Source organism: Mobula birostris, chromosome 4 (assembly GCF_030028105.1).
Source record: "Mobula birostris isolate sMobBir1 chromosome 4, sMobBir1.hap1, whole genome shotgun sequence".
Taxonomy (NCBI): Eukaryota; Metazoa; Chordata; class Chondrichthyes; order Myliobatiformes; family Myliobatidae; genus Mobula; species Mobula birostris.
Window position 1 is genome coordinate 28,514,128 of NC_092373.1, and position 27,357 is coordinate 28,541,484.

At 41.1% G+C, this 27,357-nt stretch overlaps 1 protein-coding gene across 1 annotated transcript in view; it reads left to right on the forward strand.

The window, feature by feature from the left end:
• The window catches only part of rasa2 (RAS p21 protein activator 2), a 172,582-nt gene that overhangs the window by 141,280 nt on the left and 3,945 nt on the right, over positions 1-27,357 (forward strand). Inside the window, exons 13-21 of the mRNA XM_072255071.1 lie at positions 2,885-2,959; positions 8,541-8,664; positions 9,167-9,273; positions 12,558-12,644; positions 12,764-12,841; positions 12,974-13,047; positions 13,170-13,279; positions 24,508-24,590; positions 26,696-26,913. Coding sequence (XP_072111172.1) covers positions 2,885-2,959; positions 8,541-8,664; positions 9,167-9,273; positions 12,558-12,644; positions 12,764-12,841; positions 12,974-13,047; positions 13,170-13,279; positions 24,508-24,590; positions 26,696-26,913 — 956 coding nt within the window. The remainder of the gene's footprint in view (positions 1-2,884; positions 2,960-8,540; positions 8,665-9,166; positions 9,274-12,557; positions 12,645-12,763; positions 12,842-12,973; positions 13,048-13,169; positions 13,280-24,507; positions 24,591-26,695; positions 26,914-27,357) is intronic.

Sequence of the window (27,357 nt, forward strand, 5' to 3'; positions counted from 1 at the left end):
TGTTTTTAAATTCTCTTTGACCCTGAGTTGTGCTTCTAACACCCTGTAGCACTTCCTCCTTTACATTGTTGCCTGACTCTGCGGTTGTTTTAGATCGTGTTGCTGAATTTCTAATCCAAATTTTTAACTATAGATTTAATTAATTCCAGTACTACCTTGGCTAGTCCCTTCTATTTCAACTTTGTAAAGTTCTATCTGAAATTCTTTTGCCAACCATCCATTCTTAAACTTAATAAAACTGCATTCTAATCTGACATTGCCTTATAATGTTCAAACTCCTCCATGGTGATGCCTCTCCCTATTTGATTTCCTCCATCCTTATAAAGCTGATACATGTGCACATTCCATTTCCCTTCACCAGTGCATCTCATTTTTTTTCACTACCTCCCCATCTACATAGACGCCTGTTTCTATGCAATGCTCGGCTTCTCCTTCCTTTGAGCGGTTCTTAAAATCTCATTTGATCATGCATTGTTTATGGCCCAGTATCAACTTACAGTTTCTACTTCTATTAAAGATGATATCTAAATACATTGCTGTGTGTGCATGTGAATTTTATCACTTATGCTTTTAATTTTATTTTCTATTACTTATGCACTTTGTCTACTATCTCTTGATTAGATTCTCACACTTTGTACAAGAAAATAGATATGAGTGTCTTTTTAAAAAATTATACAATAATTAATGAATATTTCTACAAATACGTGATTTCATTCCTGGATATTTTTTTCTACAGGTAATCTGGCAGAATGTTATGTTTTTGTTTTCTTAACAATGAAAAAAAATGTTGTCAAGTATTGTGCTCATAATGTGTTCCTAACCAGGACATCATCTCCCATTTATGGCCATCTAACAGTTGTGTTCCACATTCACTACATGGCACTCTTGTGTAATGTGTCTATCAGTTATTTAAATCATAAAATGCTCAGTCTCCTGCATACATCAAATGACTACCAAATCATGCTGCTGATGGTGGAAGAAGGGTGGAGATCTTATCCAATAGTACAGCTTAGAGTAATAAAAGGTGTACACGAATTGGACCTGTACTGAAACAATATCCTGACAGTCCTAGAGAAGTAACTATCAAGTCAACAAATGCAAGTGGTTCATTCTGCAGTAGTTCCATTGTTGTTAGATCCTGCATGGTAGACTAGTCCTGAAGATCTGAACTGGGTTGGCAACTGGAACTACCCTCCATCTTCTTTCACCAAAATTGGCTTGGTGATGTGAGGCAAAAGGTAGTGGTAGTTGCAAGTCTGTAACAGGTGGTTTACCATGGGGATTGCTTCTGGGATATTTATTGTTTGTAAAATATGCTTAATGACCACTCAGTGGAACAGGAGTGGAACCAGGTGTGGTCTTCTGTTCCTGTAATTCATCTACTTCCAGGTACAAAGTGTTGTGCGTTCAGAGATGATCTTCTGCAGACCACCGTTGTAATGCTTAATTATTTGAGTTACTGTTGCCTTCCTGTCAACTTGAACCAATCTGGCCATTCTCCTCTGACCTCTCTCATGAACAAGGTGTTTTCACCCACAGAACTGCAGCACATTGGCTGTTTTTTTTTGTTGTTTTGTTTTTAACACCATTCTCTGTAAACTCTAGAGCAGGAGTTCCCAACCAGGGATCCACAGGCCCCATGGTTAATGTTAAGGCTCCATGGTATAAAAAAGGTTGGGAACTCCTGTTCTAGAGACTGTTGTGCGTGAAATCTCAGGAGATCAACAGTTCTTGAGATACTTATTCTGGCACCAACAATCATTCCATGGTCAAGGTCACGAGATCACATTTCTTCCCCGTTCTGATGTTTGGTCTGAACAACAACTGAACCTCTTGACCATGTCTGCATGCTTTTATGCATTGAGTTGCTGCCACATGATTGAATGATTGGATATTTGCATTATCAAACAGGTATACCTAATAAAGTGGCACTGAGTGTATACTGAAATGACTTAGATGAGAATGTACTTGGTTTGTCTACTTTATAAGTTTGCTGATGACAAAAACAGTTGGTGGATACAGCTGGTGGAGTCAGTTTGTAAAGAAGGTTATCCGAGGATCTGGTGGATTAGCTGAAATGTTGGGCAGAATACTCATAGCTGGAACTTAATCCAGACAAGTGTGAGGTTCAAATTCCAGTAGGATATATAGAAGAGATAACAGAGACCTCGTGGTGCAAATTCAGAGCTCACTGAAAATGGCAACACATGAATTGGGTAGTGAGTAAGGCGTTTGCTGTGCTTTCCTTCATAGTACTGAGTATAAGAGTTGGGATGTCATGTTGCAGCTGTACAAAGTTTGGTTAGACTGCACTGGGAGTAGTGTGTTCAGTTTTGATCCCATCAATACAGGAAGGATGTAGCAATAAAGCGTGTGCAGAAGAGATTCATGAAGATGTTAGATGGAAAAGACTACTTATAGGGAGATATTAGACCAGATTTATTCTCAGTGGTACATAGGAGGCTGAGGAGCATATATAGGATGGATGGTCAGAAATTTTCCTAGGAAAAGGGAATCTGGAACTAAAGGATGCAGGTTTAAGGTGAGAGATGAGAAATTTTTAAAAATCTGAGGGATAAGTTTTCATACATAGGATGGTGGTTATCTGGAAAATGGTCCTAGAGGAGGTGATAGAGGCATATATAATTTCAGTGTTTAAGAGGCATTAAATAGCAACAGTACTTGAATAGAAAAGGCAGAGAGAGATACAGGCCCAATACAGGCAAATGGGATTTAGTGCAGATAGCCATCATAGTCAGCATGGATGTGGGAAGCTGTAAGGACTGGTTATAGGTCTACAATAAAAATAAGATGTTGATTAATGCAACTTTTGGGATAGTTATAAAATCCCTATTAAAGATTATTTGGATTTCTGTTTGTTTAGATCTGTGACTCCTGCAAAACTTGTGAGATTGATCCTATAAAGCTCAAAGAAGGTGATAATGTTGAGGTGAACAAGGTGCGTGCATTCATTTTTTGACAATTGCTTTGCTAATATATATTTTAACTTTAGGTAAAGCTAGAATAACACCCATTAAACTAGTTTACCAAACTCTCTCAATCAATGTACTGCCACCTGGATTAACATACTTCTACTTTTCACCATACCAGCACTGGGAATATACAGGTCTTGAGTTTTGCAAGCTGTAGACAAGAATTGCTATCAACAGACTACCGACAAACAATCCTGTGACTAAAACTAGCAAGCCTATTATAAACTTTCCTTCAACTAAAACCAGCAAGCTAAGAAAACTGTATTAATTTTTCCCCACGTGGTTCCAATCACAGTCCTAGCTACAGAATTAAACATTTAATGCAGTAAAATGCCCGTCCATGAACTTGTTCATGATCTGTGGTGTTCACTATTTCAGTTGGCTGGAGGAGAACACTTGCCTTTTTTTCAGCTTTGAACTTTTGACTATTGGTCCCTGTCAGAAATACAGTGGCATGCAGATGTTTGGGCACCCCTGGTCAAAATTTCTGTTACTGTGAATAGCTAAACGAGTAAAAGATGAACTGATTTCCAAAAGGAATAAAGTTAAAGATGACACATTTCTTTAATATTTTAAGCAAGAAAACTTATTTATTTCCATATTTTACAGTTTCCAAATAAGAAAAAAGGGAAAAGGACCTGAAGCAAAAGTTTGGGCACCCTGCATGGCTGTACTTAGTAACACCCCCTTTGGCAAGTATCACAGCTTGTAAATGCTTTCTGTAGCCAGCTAAGAGTCTTTCAATTTTTGTTTGGGGGATTTTCACCCATTCTTCCTTGCAAAAGGCTTCTAGTTCTGTGAGATTCTTGGGCCGTCTTGTATGCACTGCTGTCTTGAGGTCTATCCACAGATTCTAGATAATGTTTAGGTCAGGAGACTGTGAGAGCCATGGCAAAACCTTCAACTTGTGTCTCTTGAGGTAGTCCATTGTGGATTTTGAGGTGTGTTTAGGTTCATTATCCTGTTGTAGAAGCTATCCTTTTTTCATCTTCGGCTTTTTTACAGATGGTGTGGTGTTTGCTTCCAGAATTTGCTGTTATTTAATTGAATTCATTCTTCCCTCTACCAGTAAATGTTCCTCGTGCCACTGGCTGCAACACAAGCCCCAAAACACGATCGATCCACCCCCGTGCTTAACAGTTGGAGAGGGGTTCTTTTCATGAAATTCTGCACCCTTTTTTCTCCAAACATAGCTTTGCTCATTGTGGCCAAAAAGTTCTATTCAAAAGGTTCAAAGGAACATCTAAACAAGCCTGATGCATTTTGGAAACAAGTCCTGTGGACTGATGAAGTTAAAATAGAACTTCTTGGCCGCAATGAGCAAAGGTATGTTTGGAGAAAAAAGGGTGCAGAATTTCATGAAAAGAACACCTCTCCAACTGTTAAGCACAGGGGTGGATCAATTATGCTTCAGGCTTGTGTTGCAGCCAGTGGCATGGGGAACATTTCACTGGTGGAGGGAAGAATGAATTCAATTAAATACCAGCAAATTCTGGAAGCAAACATCACACTGTCTGTATAAAAAAAGCTGAAGATGTAAAGAGGATGGCTTCTACAACAGGGTAATGATGCTAAATACCTCAAAATCCACAATGGACTACCTCAAGAGGTGCAAGCTGAAGGTTTTGCCATGGCCCTCACAGTCCCACAGTCCATCATCGAAAATCTGTGGATAGACCTCAAAAGAGCAGTGCATGCAAGACGACCCAAGAATCTCACAGAACTAGAAGCCTTTTGCAAGGAAGAATGAGCGAAAATCCCCCAAACAAGAACTGAAAGACCCTTAGCTGGCTACAAAAAGCGTTTACAAGCTGTGATACTTGCCAAAGGGGATGTTGCTAAGTACTGCCATGCAGGGTGCCCAAACTTTTGTTTCGGGCCCTTTTCCTTTTTTGTTATTTTGAAACTGTAAAAGATGGCAATAAAAAAATTTTCTTGCTTAAAATATTAAAGAAATGTGTCATCTTTAACTTCATTGCTTTTGGAAATCAGTTCATCTTTTACTTGCTTAGCTATTCACAGTAACAGAAATTTTGACCAGGGGTGCCCAAACTTTTGCATGCCACTGTATGTTGCAAGGTCTTCTGTTCAGATATCCACATTTTGAAAATTATTTTTCTGGATGTGGACAATTCTGGCAGGACCAGCGTTTATTGCTTATCTCTATTTTATTCTCCAAGATAGGGATGAGAGTTGGCATTTTGAACCACTCCTAGTAAAAATGCTTCCACAAGGATATTTATTGGGTATTTACGAGGATACTTACAAGGCTTAGAGACAGTGATGGTGAAGAAACTACAGTGTTGTGCAGGTTAGGGTGCTGGGTGAATTGGAGAAGAACCTGTAAGTGATGATGTACATGTGTCTGCTGCTCATGTGATTTATGTTTATATAAATCATCATGAGCACCAATGGTGGAAGGGGTAAATGGTTAAGTTGGCCAGGGTTTAGCTGCACCCAGCCAGCCACATGCAGGTTATTCATTTGTGCTGCTGTGCTTGCCTTGTAGGTAGTAGAAAGACTCTAGTTTTGTAATTGTTTTACTATTGTCACATGTACTGAGGTATAGTGGAAAAACTTGCCTTGCATGTAATCTATACAGACGAATTCATTTCAACAGTGCTTTGAGGTAATATGTTTGCAAAGCAAAAGAATTTCAGGATGTATATTGTATACATTTCTCTGACATTAAATATAACCTATTGAAACCTATTGATAAAACAATAACAGTACAGATAATAAATTACACGCTCACAACAAGGTAGAATGTCAGCTCAACAAAAGATCAATAGTAATTATGTATTATTATCGGAATGATTAGGATGTTTGCATCTTATTATATTACGGAAACATTCACTAGTCTTGTAACTGCGAGATAGGATCTGTCCTTGAGCCTGGTGGTACATGCTTTCAGGCTTTTGTATCTTCTGCCCAATGGGAGGGGGAAGAAGTGAGAAAATCCAAAGTGGGTGGGATCTTTTATTACGCTGGCTGCTTTACTAAGGCAGCAAGTAGTATAGACAGAGTCCATAGAATGAAAGTTGGTTTCCGCAACTGCATTTTCTTGCAGTCATGAGCAAAGCTGTTGCCATACCAAGCATTGATGCATCGGATAGGATGATTTCTGGGGTGCATCAATAAAAATTGGTGAGGATCAAAGTGAAAATGACAAATTTCTTTAACCCCCTGAGGCACTGGTGAATTTTCTTGACTCTGGTGTCAGTGTGGTTAGACCAATTCAGGTTATGGTAATGTTCACTCCTACCAACTTGAAAACCCTCTCTACCACTGCCCTGTTGATGTAGATAGGAGCACGTGTGTCATACTCCCCACCCTTTTCTGAAGTCAGTGATACCCTCTTTTGTTTTGCTGATGTTGAGGAAACTGTTATTGTCATGACACCATGTCACTAAGTTCTCTGTTGTCATTGTTTGAGATACAGCCCATTACAGCAGTATTGTCTGCAGACTGTAGTAAGGACTCTATGAGAACTGGTTTGTTCTCCCACCTTCCCCTTCATGAAGTCCACAGTCAGTTCCTTGGTCTTGCTGGCGTTGCTGTGACACTATTCAGCCAGCTCATCTACCTCACTCCTGTGTGCCTCCTTATCATCATCTGAGGATCTGGCAGCCACTGTGGTGTTATTACCAAAATTATAGATGCCGTTTGAGCTGTTCCTAGCACATAATCATGATCACCTCTTGAATATTAATGTGGTAGTATTGTTGCTGAATAAGCGGTTAGACACTCTGGTCAGAGTCTGACACCTTTTGCAGCACAAATGTTACACCCACTTATCAGATCTCGGTTTTACTGCATTTCCTTGCTGGGGACTTGAAATGGAAATACACATTGTGCAATCATAGATGAATCTTGTGATTGGAAGGAACACTGTTGGTGAACCATTTATGATGATTAGGCTTCAGGCACTCAAAGGACTCCTGCAGTAATAATTTCAGAGTTGGGTATTTGGTCTCCAACAACTAAAATCATCTTCCTTTGTGTGAGATGAGACTCCATAATTCTCTTTAATACCCCATTTACTTTAGGGTCCCTTGATGCCTTTCTCCATCAGTTGTTAGACCTATCATATCTTTAGAGTTCAGAACTTTAAGACAGAATTAAGTCATGGCCAAGATGAGGACTGGATCCCAGTAGTTCTGGTGAAACCCATAGTGGGTAGCAGTAAACTTGTGCTACTGTTAATGATACCTTCCATCATTTTACTTAAGTTAATCAGCTGGTAAATAACAAGTGATCTTAGTGACTGGACTTAAAGAAATGACTGCAACTGGAACATAAAGCAATTAGGAACCAAAATAGGTCATCTTGTGTTGCAAGCCTGCTTTGACATTCAGCAAAATAATGGCTGAATTTATATCTCTCAGGCTCCATTTTCCTACACTATCTTCACACCCCTTAATTCCCTTAATATCTGGAAATCTTGATGCTTATTTTAAGTGAAATCAATAATCAAGCCTTCACAATGGATAATTCCAAAGATTCACCACCCTCTGAGGGAAAAGAAATTTCTGCTCATCTCCTTGCTAAATATCCTCCACCTTATTCTGAGACTGGGATTGCTGGTACTATTCTTGTAAAACAGCCTCCTTCCATCCATCCTTTTGAGCCCTGATGAAATGTCTTAAGTTTCAATAATTCTCCTCTGATTCTTCTAAAGTCTGGAACAGTTACAGTCTCTTTTTATAGCAAATTCACTGCTCCAGGAACTATTCTGGTCAATCTTCATTACACTCCCTTTATGACAAGTATATTCATTCTTGATGAAAGAGACCAGTACTCCAGCCGTGACCTTACCAAAATAATTAAATTCTTGTAATAAAGGGTATTGCAGCACTTGCCTTATTACTAGCGACACATGCACTTCAGCTTTCAGTGACCTCTGAGGACAGAGGTCCCTTTTGAACCTTAATTTCCCACTTTGTTCCATTTGTTCCCAGGCAGATAGAACTAGCTCACTAAGCAACACAGTTGGTATGGATGAGTTGGGCCAAAGGACCTGTTTCCATGCTGTATAACTGATATTATACATTTCTGTTTTGTGTTTGAAAATGGATGATTTTGCATTTTTCCACTGAACTTTCCATCTGCCATTTATCTCACCCACTCACTTAGCCTGACATTTTGCCCCCTTATTCAAATTGTTAAACTGAAAATACTGAGGTCCAATTGCCTCGGCAATTGTTCTGGTCAATTCTGGTAACACCTTAGAACTGTCTGTATGATAGCTAATTCTAATGCATGTTAGTATTGTTATCAAAATTGCATGCGGCCTAAATGCCAAAATATTACCACAACTGTATGTACTCTAAGATAGAGTGTAGACAGGCAGCACATTGAGAATTCAGAGTAGAAATCAACAGCAAAAATCCTGGAGTGTCTCCTGTTAATGTTGTTTCAGGTTTTCATATGAAAAAGACATAGGAATGGATGGTGAAAGAAGGAAAATTGAACAGTATGTTGCAAATTGTGCTACCAGTGCAATGGAACTGTTTTTTTTCATTGAGTTTGTTTTGAATTTTGCAGGAGAACCTTCGCCATTATGTCGAGAGGGTATTCAATTTGATTGTGCAATCCAGTATGAGTTGCCCTACTTTAATGTGCGAGGTATTTAATTCACTACAAAATTTGGCAAGGAAACAGTTTCCAGGTGAGAGATGCAAGACATGATAGATGTTAATGAAAATAATTCAGTTTTTATCTGTGAAGTCATGATCTTGGCACGAGTATACTGTGGAAACAAATACATCAATTTCTACTGGGGGAATTTGAAGAGTTAAATGATATATTATTCCAGGCGTGTGATTGCTTAGATGGAGATCTCAGTTAATTCTGCTTGATCATTGACTATTTCCCTTGATGTTATTTAGAGTTTAATAGAGATCAGCAAATGCAGTTGACTGAAAGAGACCCCATTTAGTAACATGAGGGGTGGGGGGGAGGGAGGTTAGAAGATTGATGGGAGGTGAAAGGTGAAGATTTGTAATGCTATGGGAAGAGGTGAACAGTACTAGTAGAACTGGTTTGACATTGGTTGGTACAGACTTAATAGTTTAAATCTTTCCTTGTAAGTAATCATTCTATGATTCTGAGACATTGGAAAAGACAGCTAGTAGAAGTGTTAACCCTCTTTACTGAATCTGCATTTCCAGATGATCTCCACGTGAAGTACTCTGCCGTGAGCAGCTTTGTCTTCCTACGATTCTTCGCAGTTGCAATTGTTTCACCTCACAGTTTCCATCTCCGACCCCATCACCCAGTAAGTTCCACAAAACTTTGTGCTGATTTCAAAACTGAGGGGTAAGCTGTCTGGCCTGTCTGAATTTTACCTGGGTAATCAGTGGAGTGTTAGAGTCAGACAGCATGGAAACGGCCCTTTGGCCCAACTTGTCCTTGCTAAGTCTGTTGCCCGGTGAGCTAGTCCCATCTCATGTTTGTCCCATAGCAGTAACAGGATCAGTCCGAGTCAGCATGGATTTACGAAGGGGAAATCATGCTTGACTAATCTTCTGGAATTTTTTGAGGATGTAACTATGAAAATGGACAAGGGAGAGCCAGTGGATGTAGTGTACCTGGACTTTCAGAAAGCCTTTGATAAGGTCCCACATAGGAGATTAGTGGGCAAAATTAGAGCACATGGTATTGGGGGTAGGGTACTGACATGGATTGTAAATTGGTTGGCAGACAGGAAACAAAGAGTAGGGATTAACGGGTCCCTTTCAGAATGGCAGGCGGTGACTAGTGGGGTACTGCAAGGCTTGGTGCTGGGACCGCAGCTGTTTACAATATACATTAATGATTTAGATGAAGGGATTAAAAGTAACATTAGCAAATTTGCAGATGACACAAAGCTGGGTGGCAGTGTGAAATGTGCGGAGGATGTTGAGATAATGCAGGATGACTTGGACAGGTTGGGTGAGTGGGCAGATGCGGTTTAATGTGGATAAATGTGAGGTTATCCACTTTGGTGGCAAGAACAGGAAGGCAGATTACTATTTGAATGGTGTCAAGTTAGGAAAAGGGGAAGTATGAGATCTTGGTGTCCTTGTTCATCAGTCACTGAGAGTAAGCATGCAGGTACAGCAGGCAGTGAAGAAAGCTAATGGCATGTTGGCCTTCATAACAAGGTGAGTTGAGTATAGGAGCAAAGAGGTCCTTCTGCAGTTGTATAGGGCCCTGGTAAGACCACACCTGGAGTATTGTGTACAGTTTTGGTCTCCAAATTTGAGGAAGGACATTCTTGCTATTGAGTGAGTGCAGCGGAGGTTCACGAGGTTAATTCCCGGGATGGCGGGACTGTCATATGTTGAAAGATTGGAGCAACTGGGCTTATATACACTGGAATTTAGAAGGATGAGAGGGGATCTGATTGAAATATATAAGATTATTAAGGGATTGGACACGCTAGAGGCAGGAAACATGTTCTCGATGTTGGGGGAATCCAGAACCAGAGGTCACAATTTGAGAATAAGGGATAGGCCATTTAGAATGGAGTTGAGGAAAAACTTCTCTACCCAGAGAGTTGTGGATCTGTGGAATGCTCTGCTTCAGAAGGCAGTGGAGGCCAATTCACTGGATGCTTTCAAGAAAGGGTTAGATAGAGCTCAATGATAGTGGAGTCAAGGGATATGGGGAGAAGGCAGGAACGGGGTACTGATTGCGGATCATCAGCCATGATCACAGTGAATGGCGGTGCTGTCTCGAAGGGCCGAATGGTCTATGCCTGCACCTATTGTCTGTTGAATATTTTTCCTCTTGTTTTTTTGCACCATCTCCCTGAGTACAGTCAAGGAAGGCGGAGTAGCATTTTCAGGAGTACTTTGAGTTGGTGGACTAGACAATATGCAGGGGTTCATCTTTGGGTCTCAATGAATATGCCACAGCTGTCACCAACTTCATCAAAGGCATATGTGTGCCTTTGAGAACACACTGGACATGCCCAAACCAAAAGCTGTGGATGTACCAGAAGATTCATAGCCTGCTAAGAGCTAGGTCTCTGACATTCAAGACCAGTGATCCAGAACTATACAAGAAGTCCATGTACAACTTGTAGAAGTTCACCTTAAAAGTGAAAAGACAATTCCGATTGAGGCTAGAGATAGAATTGGATGCATGTCAACTTTGGCAGAGTTTGCTGGCCATTACTTCCTACAAAGCAAAACCTAACACGATGAATGGTAGTGATACTTCACTCCCAGATGTGTTCAATGCATTTTATTCACACTTTGAAAGGGAGAATAAAACTACATCTGCGTGAATCGCTGCAGCAGCTGGTGATCCTTTGATCTCTGTCTCAGAGGTCAATGTCAAAACAGCTTTCAAGAGGGTGAACCCTCACAAGGTGTCAGGCCAGGCCCTGATGGTGTACCTGGTAGGGCTCTGAAAACCTGTGCCTACTAATTGGCAGGAGTGTTTAAGAACATCTTTAAACTCTCAGTGCTGCAGTCAGAAGTTCCCACCTACTTCAAAAGAGTGACTGTCATATCAGTGCCCGAGAGGAGCAGGTTGAACTGTCAATGACAGTCACCCAGAGACACTCACATCTGCTGTGATGAAGTACTTTGAGAGGTTGGTCATGGCTAGCATCAACTCCTGCCTAAGCAAGGACCTGGACCTGCAGCAATTTCCCTATCGCCACAATAGGTCTACAGCAGTTGCAATCTCACTGACCTTGGATCACATCAAGCTGCTGTTTGTAAACTATAGCTCAGTGCTCAACACAATCATACCTTAAGTTCTAATCAACAAGCTCCAAAATCTGGGCCTCTGCACCTCTGGGCAACTGGATCCTTTACTTCCTCACCGGAAGACCGCAGTCTGTATGGATTGGAAATAACATCTCCTCGCTGACTATCAACATTGACGCACCTCAAAGATGTGTGCTTAGCCCACTTCTCTACTCTCTTTAAACCCACCATTGTGTGGCTGGACACAGCTCAAACACCATCTTTAAATTTGTCAATGATGCAACTATTGTTGGCAGAATTTCAGATGGTGACAAGGAGGCATACAGGAGTGAGATAGATCAGCTGATTGAGTGGTGTCGCAGAACAACTTTGCACTCAATGTCAGTAAGACCAAGGAATTGACTTAACTTCAGGAAGGGGAAGTTGAGGGAACACATACCAGTCCTCATTGAGGGATCAGAAGTGGAATGGGTCAGCAGTTTCAGTTTCTGGGTGTCAGCATCTCTGAGGATATATCCTGGGTCAAGCAAAAGGATGCAATTACAAAGAAGGCACAATAGCGGCTATATTTCATTAAGAGTTTGAGGAGAATTGGTATGTCACCAAGAACACTCGTGCATTTCTACGCGCGTACCTTGGAGATCATTCTAAGAAGTTGCGTTATCGTCTGGTACGGAGGGGCCACTGCACAGGATTGGAGAAAGGTGCAGAAAGTTCCATGATGGGCAGTTGAGATTCTGGTTGCAAGGTTCAGTACCTTTCAATTAACATTGATTTTGTGTTACACAAATATGTAGATTTACTCAGTATAATGTATTTCATATTTTGTTTTCTCTTCTATTTCCTGCCCTTGTAGGATGCTCATACATTTCGAGTCTTAACCCTAATTTCAAAAACAATCCAAACTTTGGGAAGCTGGTGCAGTTTATCAAAAAGCAAGCTGGTCAGTACCATCTTAAGCACAGATCCTGGAGATAATTTTTTTGCAATAATTTAGTGGGAGTATTTCCTCCCCCTCCCCCCCATGTTATATATTAATGTATAATTTCTTTTGACTTGCAGTCAAGCTTCAAGGAATCCTATATGTGCGAGTTCTTTAAACTGTTTCAAGAAGACAAATGTATTGATTCAGTTAAAAAGGTGAGTAAACAGTTTTCTAATCATAGAAATGTTTTTTAAAAAAAAGTATGCACTGAAAATAAATTATCCTACAAATAGAAAGTTTGGTCATACCTTAATTTTAACTTTATCCTGAAATGGCCCTGTTTTTAGTTTATAGATGAAGTATCATCTGTGCAAAGTAAGGAGCCCAGTGGTGTAGATGAACCAATTATTCTCAAAGAAGGGTAAGAGGATTTAGCAAATACAGATGTAGTGAATGCACCTTAAATTCTACTTGAGTCTATCAGCAGCACTAACTCCCTGAGAATAGAAAGGCCAATTACATATGTATTGTTCTATATTGCAGAGAAATCATTAAAAGAGCTCAGGGAAGAAATCGAATTCGTAAAGTGCACAATTTTAAGAAGCGATGGCTCCGCTTGACCAACAGAGAGATCTCTTACCACAAACAGTCAGGTATGTGTGAAAAAAAAATCAATTTGTTTTTTTTCAGTAGCCTCAAGAATTTCAAGAATTCACCTGGTTTTAAATTGCATTGAAAAATTAAATAATGCAAATATATCTTGTTTAAAACTTCACACTGTTACCCTTCTTTAGTCAGAGGATGGTGAATCTGTGGAATTCGTTGCCATAGGCAGCTGTAGAGGCCAAGTCATTGGGTTATTTAAGGCAGAGGTGGATAGGTTCGTGATTAGTCAGGGCGTGAAGGTTATGGGGAGAAAGCAGAAGAATAGGATTGAGAGGGAAATGAATCAGCCTTGATAAACTAGTGGAGCAGACTCAATGGATCCAATGTCCCCCAAAAGAGAAGCTGAGTGAAAATTGCACTGTCAGTGAATTTGAATACTTTACTTTCATTTTTCAGGATGTGGGCATTGTTGGCTGTCTTTATCGTCTGTCTCTAATTATCACTAAGATGATCAGTCACCTTTGTGAAATGCTGCTGTCTTTCAGTTGAATGTGTTATTGCATGGGAAGTTCCAGGATTTAGGCTTGGTGTATATTTAGGGCTGCACAGTGGTGTAGCTATTAAACCCACTGCCTCACAGAACCAGAATCCCAGGGTTAATCCTTACCTTGGCTCTTCTGATTTGCTCCCACATTCCAAAGCTGTGCAGGTTGGTAGGTTAATCAGGCTCTGTAAAATTCCCCCTGTGTGTGGATGATTGGTACATTCTTCAGGAAGTTGATGAGAATTCAGGGAGTAAAGGATCATTAATTTAGGAATGGTGTATATACAGTAGGTGGTTAATATTCGGCATAGCTTTGGTGGTCCAAAAGGCTTCTTCCCATGCTCTATTTCTATGGCTCTACAGGTCTATTTCCAAGTCAAAATGATGTGCAACTTGGAGAGGAAGTTGCAGATGATGGTGTCCTGGTCTCTGGAAGAAGACATGGATTTGTAAAGTGTTGATCTGTAAATAGTATGTGTTACATTTACAGTATATCATTAGTGAAAGGAATAAATGTTTTGGATGATGAATGGTTAATAGACTAGCAGCAACCAACTAATCCTGTGTGAATCTGAGCATACAATTACTTCAGTTACACTTATCCAGGGAGGTGATGCCTAGTCCATCATCCACTTTCCGCCCTGTGGATTGTAGACAGATAGTCAATCACTGAATACAGGGTACCTAAACTCTACTTTCAACCTAACACCGTTGTATTTATGAGTCTTTTTGGTCCAATGCAGGCGAATGGCAATGTAATTTCCTTGCATGCCAAGGGAAAGTAGTTATTGGAGTTAATCATTTCTATCCCTGAATTTTCATCCCATCCCTGGCTGTTCTGTACTCCTTGCTGCATGCATGCATTAACTATTTTCTGGGGAAGTGCAAATGAAAGCGAAGATTGCATATTCATCACTGAATGATCCTGCTTCTGGTGTTTTTGATGAAGCAGAACCATTTAGTTAGGTCTGGGGCACTGCCATGCACCGAAGTTCTGTGACTGAAATGGTTGATCACCAACAACCATAACCTTGTCCTTTTGTGCTGGATATAGTTTCAACCAGTGGAGTGTTTTCTCCTTTGAGTCCACTAATTTTAGCCTGATCTGCCAAACATTTCATAGCTTTTATGTTTCTGTTGGTTATTTATTCAATATGAGAAAGAAAGGTCTTATATTTTAGATTTCTTAATATTGAGAAGCTGAGAGGGAACAGCAAAGAGATTTAGGAGTTGGTAAGTATATATCTCTTGGGATCAATAAATGCTGACAGTGGAGTTCACACGCCATAGACAAATTTAAAAAACATTGGGAATTCATGCACCCGATGAAAAGCAACCAGAAATGGTAATGGAATGTTGGCCTGTGTTTTAATGGACTGGATTACTCAGGAAAGGAAGTAATGGTTCAGTTGTTCAGAGTATTAATTGAGTACATCTGGAATATTGTGTTCTGTGTTAGATACCAGATCATAGTTGTAAGACCATAAGAAAAACTACTTGGCCCATCATGTCTGATCTGCCATTTCATCATGGCTGATTTATTAATCCTCTCAACCCCATTCTTCTGTCTTTTCTCCTATCAACCTCTGCTTTAAATATACATAATGACTTGGCCTCCACAGTCCTCCATAAGACAAAGGAGCAGAAGTCGGCCATTCGGCCCATCGAGTCTGCTCCGCCATTTTATCATGAGCTGATCCATTCTCCCATTTAGTCCCACTCCCCCGCCTTCTCACCATAACCTTTGATGCCCTGGCTACTCAGATACCTATCAATCTCTGCCTTAAATACACCCAATGACTTGGCCTCCACTGCTGCCCGTGGCAACAAATTCCATAGATTCACCACCCTCTGACTAAATAAATTTCTTCGCATTTCTGTTCTGAATGGGCGCCCTTCAATCCTTAAGTCATGCCCTCTCGTACTAGACTCCCCCATCATGGGAAACAACTTCGTCACATCCACTCTGTCCATGCCTTTCAACATTCAAAATGTTTCTATGAGGTCTCCCCTCATTCTTCTAAACTCCAAGGAATACAGTCCAAGAGCGGACAAACGCTCTTCATATGTTAACCCTCTCATTCCCGGAATCATTCTAGTGAATCTTCTCTGTACCCTCTCCAACGTCAGCACATCCTTTCTTAAATAAGGAGACCAAAACTGCCCACAGTACTCCAAGTGAGGTCTCACCAGTGCCTTATAGAGCCTCAACATCACATCCCTGCTCCTATACTCTATTCCTCTAGAAATGAATGCCAACATTGCATTCGCCTTCTTCACTACCGACTCAACCTGGAGGTTAACCTTAAGGGTATCCTGTACGAGGACTCCCAAGTCCTGTTGCAACTCAGAACTTTGAATTCTTTCCCCATTTAAATAATAGTCTGCCTGTTTATTTCTTCTGCCAAAGTGCATAACCATACACTTTCCAACATTGTATTTAATTTGCCACTTCTTTGCCCATTCTTCCAATCTATCCAAGTCTCTCTGCAGACTCTCCATTTCCTCAGCACTACCGGCCCCTCCACCTATCTTCGTATCGTCAGCAAACTTAGTCACAAAGCCATCTATTCCATAATCCAAATCATTGATGTACAATGTAAAAAGAAGCGGCCCCAACACGGACCCCTGTGGAACACCACTGGTAACCGGCAGCCAACCAGAATAGGATCCCTTTATTCCCACTCTCTGTTTCCTGCCAATCAGCCAACACTCTATCCACGTATGTAACTTTCCTGTAATTCCATGGGCTCTTAGCTTGTTAAGTAGCCTCATGTGTGGCACCTTGTCAAAGGCCTTCTGAAAATCCAAATATACAATATCCACTGCATCTCCCTTGTCTAGCCTACTGGTGATTTCCTCAAAAAATTGTAATACGTTTGTCAGGCAGGATTTTCCTTTAAGGAATCCATGCTGAGTTCTGCCTATCTTGTCATATGCCTCCAGGTACTCTGTAACCTCATCCTTGACAATCGACTCCAACAACTTCCCAACCACCAATGTCAAGCTAACAGGTCTATAATTTCCTTTTTGCTTCCTTGCCCCCTTCTTAAATAGCGGAGTGACATTTGCAATCTTCCAGCCCTCCGGAACCATGCCAGAATCTATCGACTTTTGAAAGATCATCGCTAATGCCTCCGCAATCTCCACAGCTACTTCCTTCAGAGCACGCGGGTGCATTCCATCTGGTCCAGGAGATTTATCTACCTTTAGACTATTCAGCTTCCTGAGTACTTTCTCTGTCGTAATTGTGACTGCGCACACTTCTCTTCCCTGCCACCCTTGAGTATCCAGTATACTGCTGATGTCTTCCTCAGTGAAAACTGATGGAAAATACTTGTTCAGCTCCTTTGCCATCTCCTTATCTCCCATTACAATTTCTCCAGCAACATTTTCTATCGGTCCTATATCTACTCTCACCTGTCTTTTACTCTTTATATACTTGAAAAAACTTTTAGTATCCTGTTTGATATTATTTGCTAGCTTCCTTTCATAGTTAATCTTTTCCCTCTTAATGACCTTCTTAGTTTCCTTTTGTAAGGTTTTAAAAATTTCCCAATCCTCTGTCTTCCCACTAATTTTCGCTTCCTTGTGTGCCCTCTCCTTTGCTTTAACTTTGGCTTTGACTTCTCTTGTCAATCACGGTTGCATCCTTTTTCCATTCGAAAATTTCTTTTTTTTTTTGGAATATACCTGTCTTGCACCTTCCTCACTTCTCGCATAAACTCCAGTCACTGCTGCTGTGCTGTCTTTCCCGCCAGTGTCCCTTTCCAGTCAACTTTGGCCAGTTCCTCTCTCATGCCACTGTAATTTCCTTTACTCCACTGCAATACCGACATAGCAGATTTCAGCTGCTCTTTTTCAAATTTCTTGGCAATGAGTCCCACAGATTCATCACCCACTAGCTAAAGAAATTCCTCTCATCTGTTTTAAATGGATATCACACTTTTCTGAGCCTGTGCCCTTTGGTCCTAGACACTCACACTATAGAAAACATCCTCTCCACATCCATGCTATTCCTGTCAATATTCAATAGTTTTCAATAAGATTCCCCCCTCATTCTTCTAAAATCCAGCAAATACAGGCCTAGGGCCATCGAACTTGCCTCGTATGTTAACCCTTTCATTCCTGGAATCATTCTCGTGAGTCTCCTCTGGACCCTCTCCGATGCCAGCACATCTTTTCTTAGATAAGGGGCCCAAAACTGCTTGCTCACAGTATTCCAAGTGTGGTCTGACCAATGCCTCATAGCCTCAGCATCACATCCTTGTGTTTACATTCTAATCCTCTTGAAATGAATGCTAACATTGTATCTGCCTTCCTTACTACCAACTCAACTGGCAAATTAACCTTTAGTGAATTGTGCACAAGAACTCCCAAGTCCCTTTGCATCTCTGATTTTGGAATTTTTTCCCTGTTTAAAAATAGTGTGTGCCTTTATTCCTTTGACCAAGGTGCATAATCATATACTTCCATGCGCTGTATTCTATCTGCCACTTCTTTGCCCATTCTCCCAATCTGTCCAAGTCCTTCTACAGAATCTCTGCTTCTGCATCATGGCCTACTCCTCCACCTATCTTTGTATTATCTGCAAACTAGGCCACAAAGCCATCAATTCTATGATCAAAATCGTTGACGTATAACATGGAAAGAAGTGGGCCCAATGCCAAGCCCTGTGGAATACCACTTGTCACCAGCAGCCAACCAGAAAAGGTCCCATTTATTTTGACATTTTGCTTCCTGACAGCCGATCTTCTATCCATGGTACCTCGTCAAAAGTCTTCTGGAAATACAAATGAACAACATCCGCTGACTCTCCTAAGTCTATCCGGTCTTTTATTTCCTCATAGAATTGCAACAGATTTGTCAAGCAAGATTTCTCCTTAAGGAAGCTATGCGGACTTCGGCCTACTTTTGCATACATGTTCAAGTATACTGAAACCTCATCCTTAATAATGGACTCCCAACATCTTCCCAACCACTGAAGTCATGCTTATTAGCCTGTAATTTCCTTTCTTCTACCTCTCTCACTTCTTTAAGTGTGGAATGACATTTGCAATTTTCCAGTCCTCCAGAACCATTCCAGAATCTAATGATTCTTGAAAGATCATTACTAATGCCTCCACAATCCCTTCAGCTACCTCTTTCAGAACCCGGAGGTGTAGTCCATTTGGTCTAGGTGACCTGTGTACTTTCAAACACTGTGCTTCCAGAGTAAAGAATGACGCAAAATACTTATTATGTTCATCCCCCCACTTCTTTGTCCCCCATTTCCAATAGTCTGTATCCACTCTCGCCTCTCTTACTCTTCATATATTGGAGAAAAAAAACTTTGGAATCCTCTTTTACATTACTGCCCTAACTTCCCTTCACATTTCATCTTTTCTGTCCTTATGGCTTTTTAGTTGCCTTCTGTTTATTTTTAAAAGCTTCCCAAACTTCAAGCTTGCCATTAATTTTTTCCATATTGTATGCCCTCTCTTTTGCTTTTATGCTGTCTTTGACTTCCCTTGTCAGCCACAGTTCCTCATCCTCTCTCTAGAATACTACTTATTTGGGATGGATCTGTCCTGCGCCTTCTGAATGGACTCCAGAAACCGTAGTCATCCCTGCCTGTGTTCTCTTCCAGTCAGCTCCTTTTTCATCTCTCTATAATTCCCACTGTGATGCTGATACATCTGACTCTGTCTTCTCCTTCTCAAACCGTAGGGTGAATTCTATCATGTTATGATCACTAATTCCTAAGGGTTCTATTACCTTAAGCTCCCTCATCAAATCTGGGTCATTACCCAACACCCAATCCAGAATTGCCTTTACCCTAGTGGACTCAACCACAAGCTGCTCTTCACCTGTTCCTAGGTCTTACTGACAATGTATGCAAGGTTGTTATTGCAACACCACTCAACCAGCTGATCAATCGCACTCATGCATGCCTCCTCATCATCATCTGAAATTCTGCCAACGATGGTTATCATCAGCAAATTTATGGATGGTATTTGAGCTGTGTCTAACTACACAATCATAGGAGTAGAGAGAGTAGGGCAGTGGGTAAAGGTACATTCTTGAGGTACACTAGTATTGATCCTCATTGGGGAGATGCGTCCCCATTGAAACCCGATTTTACACACCCCGATTTAACACGAATTCGGATATAACGCGATGAGTCATTGAACTCCATGTCTATGTCAATCCATACTCCCCCACCCCCTTCTCCAGCCTTGTATCCTTTTTGCCAATCAACTTCCCAGCTCTTGGCTTCATTCCTCCCCCTCCTGTCTTCTCCTGTCATTTTGGGTCTCTCCCTCCCCCTCCCACTTTCTAATCTCTTACTATCTCTTTTTTCCGTTAGTCGTGACAAAAGGTTTCGACCAGATGCTGCCTGGCCTGCTACGTTCCACCAGCATTTTGTGTGAGTCATTGACCTTTCTTTTTGCTGAAAATGGAACAAACTGCTCGAAAAAGAAAATCTTTTTCTGTGAAAGATAAGCTTCACACACTTGACGCGATCAAGACCTCGGGATACCAGAATCAGCACTTTGTGGCTGGAAATCTCAGGAAGAAAAGTTACGTGCATTGCTTTGCAAAGTTGGAAGAAGAAGCAGGACTAAAAGACAGCCAAAGATGTCAGCCTCGATGACTCCCTGTACAAGTGGTTCTTTCAAGCTTGCTCAGAAGGCCTTCCAATTTCCGGTCCTATTCTCAAAAAGTTTGACAAGCAGATCAACGGAGAAACCTCACAGTTCAAAGCTAGCAATGGATGGCTAGACCAGTTTAAACGCCATCACGGGATTTTTCAAGTGTTAGTGTCAGGAGAAATTTGCTCAGCTGACAGTGCCGCCACCCGCGAATACCCGGCTGCACTGAAATCTCTCTTAGAAGAAGGTGGCTACATTCAGTGACATGCTACATTCAAGCAAGGAACACTCGATCACTTTTTTAAGAAATAAACTGTAAATGATGATTGCTGATATTCTTGAATGTTTTTATTTGTTTTGTGTATTAAAAAGCTTTAATAAAAATTAATTTGTGTTTTAATTTCTACAGTAGCAACAACAATTTATTCCTGGAATTCTTTAATTCAAAGGTAATTTACTTGCCAGAAGGTAAACGTGCAATAAACAGGTCAAATAGGGCAAAAATAGGGATGTTTTAGGATGTTAGGTCAATATTGGGTCAGTTTTAACACCGATTTTCTTGAAGCCTGGTTTAGCACAACCCCGCTTTTTTCGTGATGACATTTTATGGACCCAAACGGTTGCGTTATAACAGGCTTTCACTGTATTAGCCTCACTAGTGGAAGATTTTTTTTTCATAAGGTTCTTCATGGGGATTATCGATCCACAAAGCCAGAAATAGCTTATATACTGATATAGATTGATACTATCAAGATAAACCTACGATTGGTACTCAGTAATTAGTAAGATAACACAGGAATCTGTGCTTGGTCTCATTTTTTTCTTAATCTATATTGACAATTTGGCTTGGGAACCTAATGACTTATTTCTCAATTTGCTGATGATTCATTGCTAGATAGGGTTGTAAGCATTGAGTAAGTTGTAAAAGAAAATGAAAATGCTTTTACAATAGTGTAACCTCAGTGACAGTAATTTTGGATGTTATGATTTTGTTTTGTATTTGGAAACTATCAGTATATTTTCTGTCTTAAAAAGTCCTGAAAATCATCATGAAGGTTTTTCCACTGAATTTAAACAAAATCTTTGAGACGTAGAACATTACAACACAGGAACAGGTCCTTCGGCCCTATAGTCTGTACTGAACCTTTAATCTGGCTAGTCCCAGACCATAGTCCTCCATGCCCAGCTCATTCATGTACCTATCCAAATTTCTCTTAAGTGTTGAAAGCAACCCCACATCCACCACTTGAAACAACAGCTCATTTCACCTTTCACCCTTAACCCATGACCTCTGGAAGAAAGAAAAGGAGGGAGAAGCACCAGAGGGAGGCGTTGGGCAGGCAAGGAGATGAGGAGAGAGAAAAGGGGATGGGAAATGGTGAGGGGGGTGGTGTGGGGTCATCACTAGAAGTTTGAGAAATCAATGTTTATGCCATCAGATCGGAGGCTGCCCAAACGGAATACAAGGTGTTGTTCCTCCAACCTAGGTGTGGCCTCATCACGACAGTGGAGGAGGACGTGGATAGACATATCGGAATGGGAATGTGAAGTGGAATTAAAATGGGTGGCCATTGGGAGATCCTGCTTTTTCTGGCAGACGGAGCGTAGATTCTCGGTGAAGTGCTCTCCTAATCTACGTCAGGTCTCACCAATATACAGGAGGTCACACTGGGAGCACCGGACACAGAATATAACCTCAACAGACTTGCGGGTGAAGTGCTGCCTCACCTGGAAGATCTGTTAGGGCCCTGAATGGTAGTGAGAGAGGAGGAGTAGGGACAGGTGTGGCACTTGTTCTGCTTTTCAAGATAAGTGCCAGGAGGGAGATTAGTGGAAAGGGATGAATGGACAAGGGAGTCACATAGGGACCAATCCCGGTGGAACACAGAAAATGTGGGGGAGGGAAAGATATGCTTGGTGGTGGGATCACTGTATGTCTATCCATGGCCTCTCTCACCTTATCTCCTTGTCCACCCATGCCTCCTTCTGGTGCTCCTCTCCCCTTTTCTTTCTTCCATGACCTTCTGACTCTTTTACCAATTTACTTCCCAGCTCTTTAACTTCATCCCCTCCCCCCAGATTTCTGGCATCTGCAGATTTTCTCTTGTTTGCAATCCGAACTCCTGCAATCGATGCATTGATTTATGAAAGTCAGTGTGCCTATAGCTATCTTCATGACCCTAATTACCTGTGATGCCACTTTCAAGGAATTGTTGATCTGTATTCCCAGATGCCTTTGTTCTCCAACTCTCCTCAGTGGCCTCTCACTATCTAAGACCTACCCTGGTTGATCCTCCCAAAGTGCAACACCTCACACTTGTCTACATTAAAATCCATCTGCTTTCTTTCAGCCCTTTTTTCCAGCTGTTTCAGATCCCACTCCAAGCTTTGATAGTCTTCCTTGTTGTTCATTACAACCCCAATCTAGGTGTCATCCACAAATTTGCTGATCTGGTGTTACCACATTATCATCCAGTCTATTGATGTAGATGGCAAACGACAACGAACCCAGCACCAATCCCTGCAGCATACCAATAGTCACAGGCCTCCAGTCAGAGAGGCAACATCTCACAGCTGCTCTCCGGCTTCTTCTGGGAAGTCACTGTCTAATCCAATTTACTACATCAGCTTGAATGCCAAGCAACAGAGCCTTCTTGACCAATCTCCCATGCGGGACCTTGTCAAAGGTCTTGCTAAAGTCCACGTAGACAACATCCACTGCCTTGATTTAATCAGCTTTCCTGGTAACTTCTCAAAACTATAGGATTAGTTAGACACGACTTACCACACACAGAGCCATGTTGACTATTGGTAGTCAGACCCTGTATATCCAGTCCTGATGCGAGAACCTACACACTGGATAGAAGCTTCCTTCACTGTGCTATCAGAATTTGGAACAGCCTTCCAGATGCTGTGGTTGGAAACATCTGCGACAATGGGGTCCAAGCCTTCAAGAGTCGAGTGCACAAACACCTATCACCTCTAGGAGAAAAGTCATATGCTTCTTCATAAGCTACCATGAAGGGGACCAGGATGGCAATGCTTGGTTGTTGGTAGGTAGGGTTAATACCTGACTTTCAAGAGTACTTGTGAGTTATGTTCCGGCTGGACTTAGTCCTTAAACTGCTGGAGAACAGTGCGGAAAGAACAGGTGCTGTTTTCTCCCGGTAGGGATTAGTCTTTAGTTCCAAGTGCTCCTGCCAGGTTTTGTCACCCTGCAGCCTTATCCTTCAATCTCTTTGAATTATGGAGGACAGTATGTGTATAAACGTCTCTCTCTAGCAGACCTCATCATGACGCCAGTATTTCTGTTTTTTAGTTGTACATATGACTTTTTTGTGTTCTATCGCTGAGCAGCAGTGAACCATCTGTTTGGCCTATCAGAATTCTCTTTTATAACTAGTTGACTTGATCAGCATTTCTGATCTGGCTATTGTTCACGATTGCATTTAATTTAAAAAAAAAAGACACCTCAGTCTCCCAAATGATCCAGAGTTCATCCAGTTCCAGCTGTAACTACTCAACACATTCCTTTGGAAGCTGCAGCTGGGTGCACTTCCTGCAGGTGTAGTCATCAGGGACACCAGAGGTCTCCCTGCCTTCCCACATCCTGCAAGAGGAGCATTTCACTATCCTGTCTGGCATCCCCACTGTTCTAAATGTGTAATAAGAAAGCCTCTACTCCCCCGCCCCCCTAAACTGGCCCACTCTGCTTAACCTAACTTCTTTTTATTGGACCTTGCCAAACGCCTAATTAAGTGTAATCCAATGTCTCTTCGGAACTATGATGTTCAAAATGTGTTGACTGCGCCCACTTGCTTCTTTTTAACTCATGCCATGGAGTTTTATTTCCACCTAGGAGAAGCTTTGGTATAACATCTCATCTGAAAAACCACACTTCTGATTGTATGGCATTCCATTCCTGTGCCTACAGTTGTGTAGTAAAATCGTGTGAGCAGGGCTCAAGTACCTGGATCTTCTTAGGCTGAAGTGAGCAAGCAGGAACTGAGTCACAATACGACTACATTATCTTACTGTTTTTTTTCCAAGGGTCTATGGTTGAACCTTAACTGCACTTGTAAATCTTTCTCAACAGGTAAAGACCCCTTGTACAGCATTCTGATTAAGAATATTATTGCAGTTGAGAAAGTTGAAGAAAGATGCTTCAACAGAAAAAATGTAAGTAACCATAGGGTTCTGAATTAGCTTGTGGAAATACATATGATTAAACAATGTTTTGGTTCCCTTTAACGTATGTACATGGAAAATACTGGAACCACTTCAGCAGTACATGCATCACCTTTGGGAACGTTAGCGAAGCTGCCAGTTCCCCATGTCAAATCCTATATTTGCTGACAGCATTTCTGTAATTGGCAGTTGTCTGTACTGGTTAGACTTCATGTGGAAAGTTCAGTGTAGTTTTCTTGTAAGAATAAAAGCTCAAATATTCTGGAAAAATTGATTAAGGAATAACAAGGAGTCACTTTAATATTATTTAAACCCCTTTTCATCCATTCTAATTGAATTAAATCTAGAAAAAGGACAGCACCATTTTAGTTACACTAAATGTTTCCAGTCCTCTCTTTCAGTATTCCAACTATGGCCAAAAACAATAAGTCTAGATTTGCTATCACTTACATTATCCATTCTTTTCCTCCTATTATGTAAAGATTAAGGCTTTATGCTTTCCTTTCAGTTTAAGCAGGCTCCAGTTTTAAGGATTTGTGTGTGTGATTTTCATTACCTTCTTGGAGCATTCCATTACTATGTATTGATATGACCTCTCTTTACTTCCTCTGATGCCAGTTATACAGTGGTAATTAATTTGATAGATGAAAATATTGGAATATGTTTACACTCTCTTGTGGTGTGAGTGTCCTTAAGTCAGTAAATTACAGTAGTAGTTTTCTCAGTCTGCTGAAGGGATTTTGGAGTGCTATTAGGTGTGGGGGGTGGGGTCAGGATTTTATTCTAACTGTTGAGTTGCAATAGAGGAATATTTGCAAGTTAGGATTGTGGAAGCCAGAAAAGAAATTGCTGGTGCTTGTCCACACTCTGTTATTGTTAACCATGGTAATGTTATTCAAAGTTAAGGAAGGAAGTCTCACTTCGGTTTGTCGGAAATGTTACTTACCATTTATTAGTCCAAGCCTTAGTGTTAGGCACAAAAATATTTTTATGAAGAGCCTACAGGGGATGGGATGATTGGAATCAGGCTTCTTATCATTGACATATGTTGTAAAATTCGTTGTTTTGTGGCAACAGTATACTGCAACACTTAAAATTTGCTATGTCACAAAATAAGTAATGCAAAAATGGCAAAATGATGTAGTATTCATAGTTCGTGGACTGTTCAGAAATGCGATGGTGGAGGAAAAGAAGCTGCTTAAAGCACTGTGGGTCTTCAGACTCCTGTACCACGTCCCTGATGGTCGTAATGAGAAGAGGGAATGGCCCAGATGGTAAGGGTCTTTAATGATGTATGCTGCCGCCTTGAAGCAACATCTCTTGAAGATGCCCTCAGTGACAGGAATGGTTGTGCTCATGATAGAGCCCTCCGCAGTCGCTCTCAATCCTGAGTATTGGAGCATCCATACAACCGATGATGCAACCAGTCACAATGCCTTCTTCATTTGTAGACATGTCAAATCTCCTCAAACTCTTAATGAAGTAGAGCCACCCATGATTGCATCATTGTGATAGGTCTTGTGTTGATGCCATGAAACTTGAATGTGCTGACCCTTTCCAGCGCTGACTCCTCAGAGGACTGCTGTGTGTTTTCCCAACTTTCTTTTCTTAGATTTGTCTCCTGCTTTTTGAGAGCAATTTGTTTTAATGAAATACCAGTTGGTTCCATTAATGATTCTTGTGGTTGGGAATATCACAATTCACACCTCCAGTCCAATGAGTATCTATTCTTCTTTGGCTTAAGTAAGATTTTGTTTGAACATTGCTGAAGTTGTGGTCTTTCCCTAAACCATATATTTAATGTTTTAGTGTAAAACGTCAAGCATTGCATGCTTTCAATTAATCCACACAAAATTATCTTATTCTTTCAATCAAAACTTTCATCTGATTTTGATTCCTCTCATGATATACCAATGTCAGGTTTACCAGCTTGCATACTCTACATCTTGCAAAAATCCATTTGGTCAATTTAAACAGAAGGTTAACTCGTTGTATTCAGGGGGTTAAAGGAGCAGTGCAAATATCACTCACCCCAATTCAAAAGTTAAAAGCCATTTTGCTCAACAGTAAACACTTGATTTTTTTTTTGCTTTTAGATGTTTCAAATTCTCATTGTGGACAGACCTGAAAGACCCCTTTATATTCAGGCTAGTAACTGTGTGGAAGCTAATGAATGGGTTGAAATAATCACCAGACTGAGCCGTTGCAATCATAAGAGGCTGCAGGTTTACCATCCTTGTGCTTTTCTATCTGGAAGCTGGATATGCTGCAAAAATACAGATGAAAAAGCAGCTGGATGCACCAACTGCACTGGGTGAGTCAGTATATTTAAGTGAAGAGGGATTTGCGCCTATTTCCTCCAATTCCCGCAAGCCCGCTCTCACTCATCCCCAGTAGCGTCTGCACTCAACATATTATCCTTCACCACTTGTGTCAGCTCATACAAGATCCCATACCAATCACATCATACCCTGTCCCCCCACTTCCTGCTTTCTGCAAGGATCACTCTCCCCTTTCATGCTCTTGCTCTTCCTAGCACTTTCCCCTAAAATTGCAGCACATGTCCTTACACCACCTCCCTGGGACCTAATCAGCCCTGCCAAGTGCACCCCCTCTAATCTGTTCTGTTTGTTTAGTGCTCTGATATGATATGCCCCATGTTAACAAGACCAAGCCTAGACCAGGTGAGCAATCTGCAGAGCAACTGTTCTCTGTGATGGCTATTTTGAACTTGTATTTGCATGTCATGTTACCTCCC